This window comes from Sinocyclocheilus grahami, unplaced genomic scaffold (assembly GCF_001515645.1).
Source record: "Sinocyclocheilus grahami isolate Dianchi unplaced genomic scaffold, SAMN03320097.WGS_v1.1 scaffold7086.1, whole genome shotgun sequence".
Taxonomy (NCBI): domain Eukaryota; kingdom Metazoa; phylum Chordata; class Actinopteri; order Cypriniformes; family Cyprinidae; genus Sinocyclocheilus; species Sinocyclocheilus grahami.
In genome coordinates, this window is record NW_015511259.1 from 1 (window position 1) to 2263 (window position 2263).

Here is a 2263-nt window from a genome sequence, read left to right on the forward strand (position 1 = left end):
CTGAAATAAATGAACTTTTCCACGACATTCTAATTTCTTGAGATGTACCTGTATATATACACACACACATTTTTTTCTTTTTTATGACGTTACGTGACACTTAAGCATATTTGCTTGGCTGTTTTGATTTTGTTTTTAGTCAGTCATATTCACTGGTGAATAATTATCCTATTGTTGTTATTACAGTAATGAAAAATGTTGGCAGATATGGGCTTAATTGTCATGAAAAAAATTAAACTACGCAAAATTCCTAATGGCACTAAAAATGTTACTTTTTCTTATACTTTTGGATTTCTTTTAGGATAAAATATGAACCAGACATGTTTTTAGTTATTGAAATTTAGCAAATAATGTGTGCAAGAAGTTCCTAAACATTTTACAAATATTAACGTTGACCAAAATGTATGCTTAACCAAGCAAACTAGACTATCAGAAACAAATATTTGTAGGCGGTTGAAGCCAAAAGCATATTACGTATTTGGAAGCAAATGGAATTTATTTGTAAAAAATACAGTAACAGAAAAAGTAAAGACATCTACTCCGAAAAACCCTTCAAACAAAACAAACCAATCATTAGTGCAGCAGCAGCAGCCCCCTCAGCACAGTAAAAATGTGAAAGATACAGCCAACAAAGAGAAAGTAACAGCCAACTCCATCAGGCACTTAGACACAATAGATGTGGAGTGCATGGATTAAAATACAAGTTTAAAATGAAGAAAAAAATGGGGGTTTCACAATGAACGATAGGTATTCTAACCATTAAAACAACACCAGAAATAAGTTAATACCGATACATTCTACATGTTCAGTAAACATCATATATTTCACAAACACATGTACATACAGGTCACATTGTTGTTCTGGATATCATATAGATAACACACACAGAGCCTAGTAATGATCACCTACAATTATCACATCAAGACTTTTCTAGTGGTCTCAAGAGCTGCTATGTCTGGGCCGTCCCGAAGCCCTTTGTGCGTGCATAAGTTCAGCTCATGGTTTTAAATCATCTAAATCTGGCGATAACACATTGTCTTTGTCCTTCTCTAAACAGACATATACAATCATTTACACTTGCTTTACAAATTTGGACATAAAAAGACCAATTTAGTGTCTTTAAAAAAAAAACAGAACTGTTTAAATTGATGCAAAATTAATAGCTCTGTCCTCTTGCTAGTAAGGAAGAAAATCGTGACGTCTGTTCTCCTGTTACACAAACAAACAAGCAGCTCAGTGAACGAACATTTACATTAAAATTATTACATGCTGAAGTCTGAACCTTCTCAGATGTCGAAGTTGAAGTTGTAGGAAAATAATACAATTTTAGGAGACAGCAAAAGATGATGGGTTGATAAAAAAAAAAGAAAGAAAATAAGTTTACAGATTGGATCAGTAACTATTGCAAGGAAAAAATATTTGCTTGTTGCCTATAGTTGCTTATGGCTTATGACGCTTGAGCTTAGGTTTAAGGACGATCTCTAGTGCTACAAATTGTGCCATATGGATATCCAAGCAAGCATGTAAGGACATTTGGAAAGACGGCATACATTTAATAGGTGGTTTTCTGTTTAGAAAGGTTGTTACTGTAGAATAACACCTGAGATGAGAGGTTTTAGACATGAAACCTGCGTCAGATCAGTTAGATGATCACCGGTGCCCAGTCCCGCTGAGTGCGTCCATACTGTACATAGAGAAACAAGGCAGAGGTTTAGACAGTGTAACAATGGAATGAAAGAAAAAAATAATTTATTAATAATTCAAGGGCTATTTGAAAAACTTCTCTACCTGGATGTCAGTGAGCTCCTTATGGAATCTCTTGGCAAGGTCCGGTCCGTTCTTCATTGTGGGAATTTGGTAAGTCTAAAAGATTTAAATAAGAAGAACTGTGTTTGCAGTAAATGTACAAATGTTTATTACACTGGCAAGATACTGACAGTGGACATTTGCATTAGAGAAGCATTACCTGTCCTCTGTAGAGCAGACTGCCAACTGGACACACCACGCATGCAGTGCCCGAACCGAACACCTCCAGAATCCGTCCGTCATCTAAAGCGTCTATCAGCTCCTTCATTAAAACCCTGCGCTCTGTCACTTTGAAGTCCCCCTGAAAAAGACACGCAACCCTTACAAACAGTACTATGACAGAACTATGATACCGGTATGGCAACAGACGTCTTAGTACTTGATATGCAACATGTTACGGAGTAATTTTCATATTCATATACCATAGTATTTTCATAGTATTACATGGTATTGTAAA

General features: G+C 35.7%; 1 protein-coding gene across 1 annotated transcript; it reads right to left on the reverse strand.

Moving 5' to 3' along the window:
* Positions 1-477: 477 nt before the first annotated feature.
* LOC107577752 (branched-chain-amino-acid aminotransferase, cytosolic-like) lies at positions 478-2110 on the reverse strand. The gene is made up of 3 exons (XM_016263789.1): positions 1967-2110; positions 1789-1863; positions 478-1684 (listed from the first exon to the last, which is right to left on the reverse strand). Exons 1-3 carry the CDS (start codon positions 2072-2074, stop codon positions 1643-1645), a joined length of 225 nt encoding a protein of 74 aa, XP_016119275.1. The 5' UTR covers positions 2075-2110; the 3' UTR covers positions 478-1642.
* Between the last annotated feature and the right edge of the window lie 153 nt (positions 2111-2263).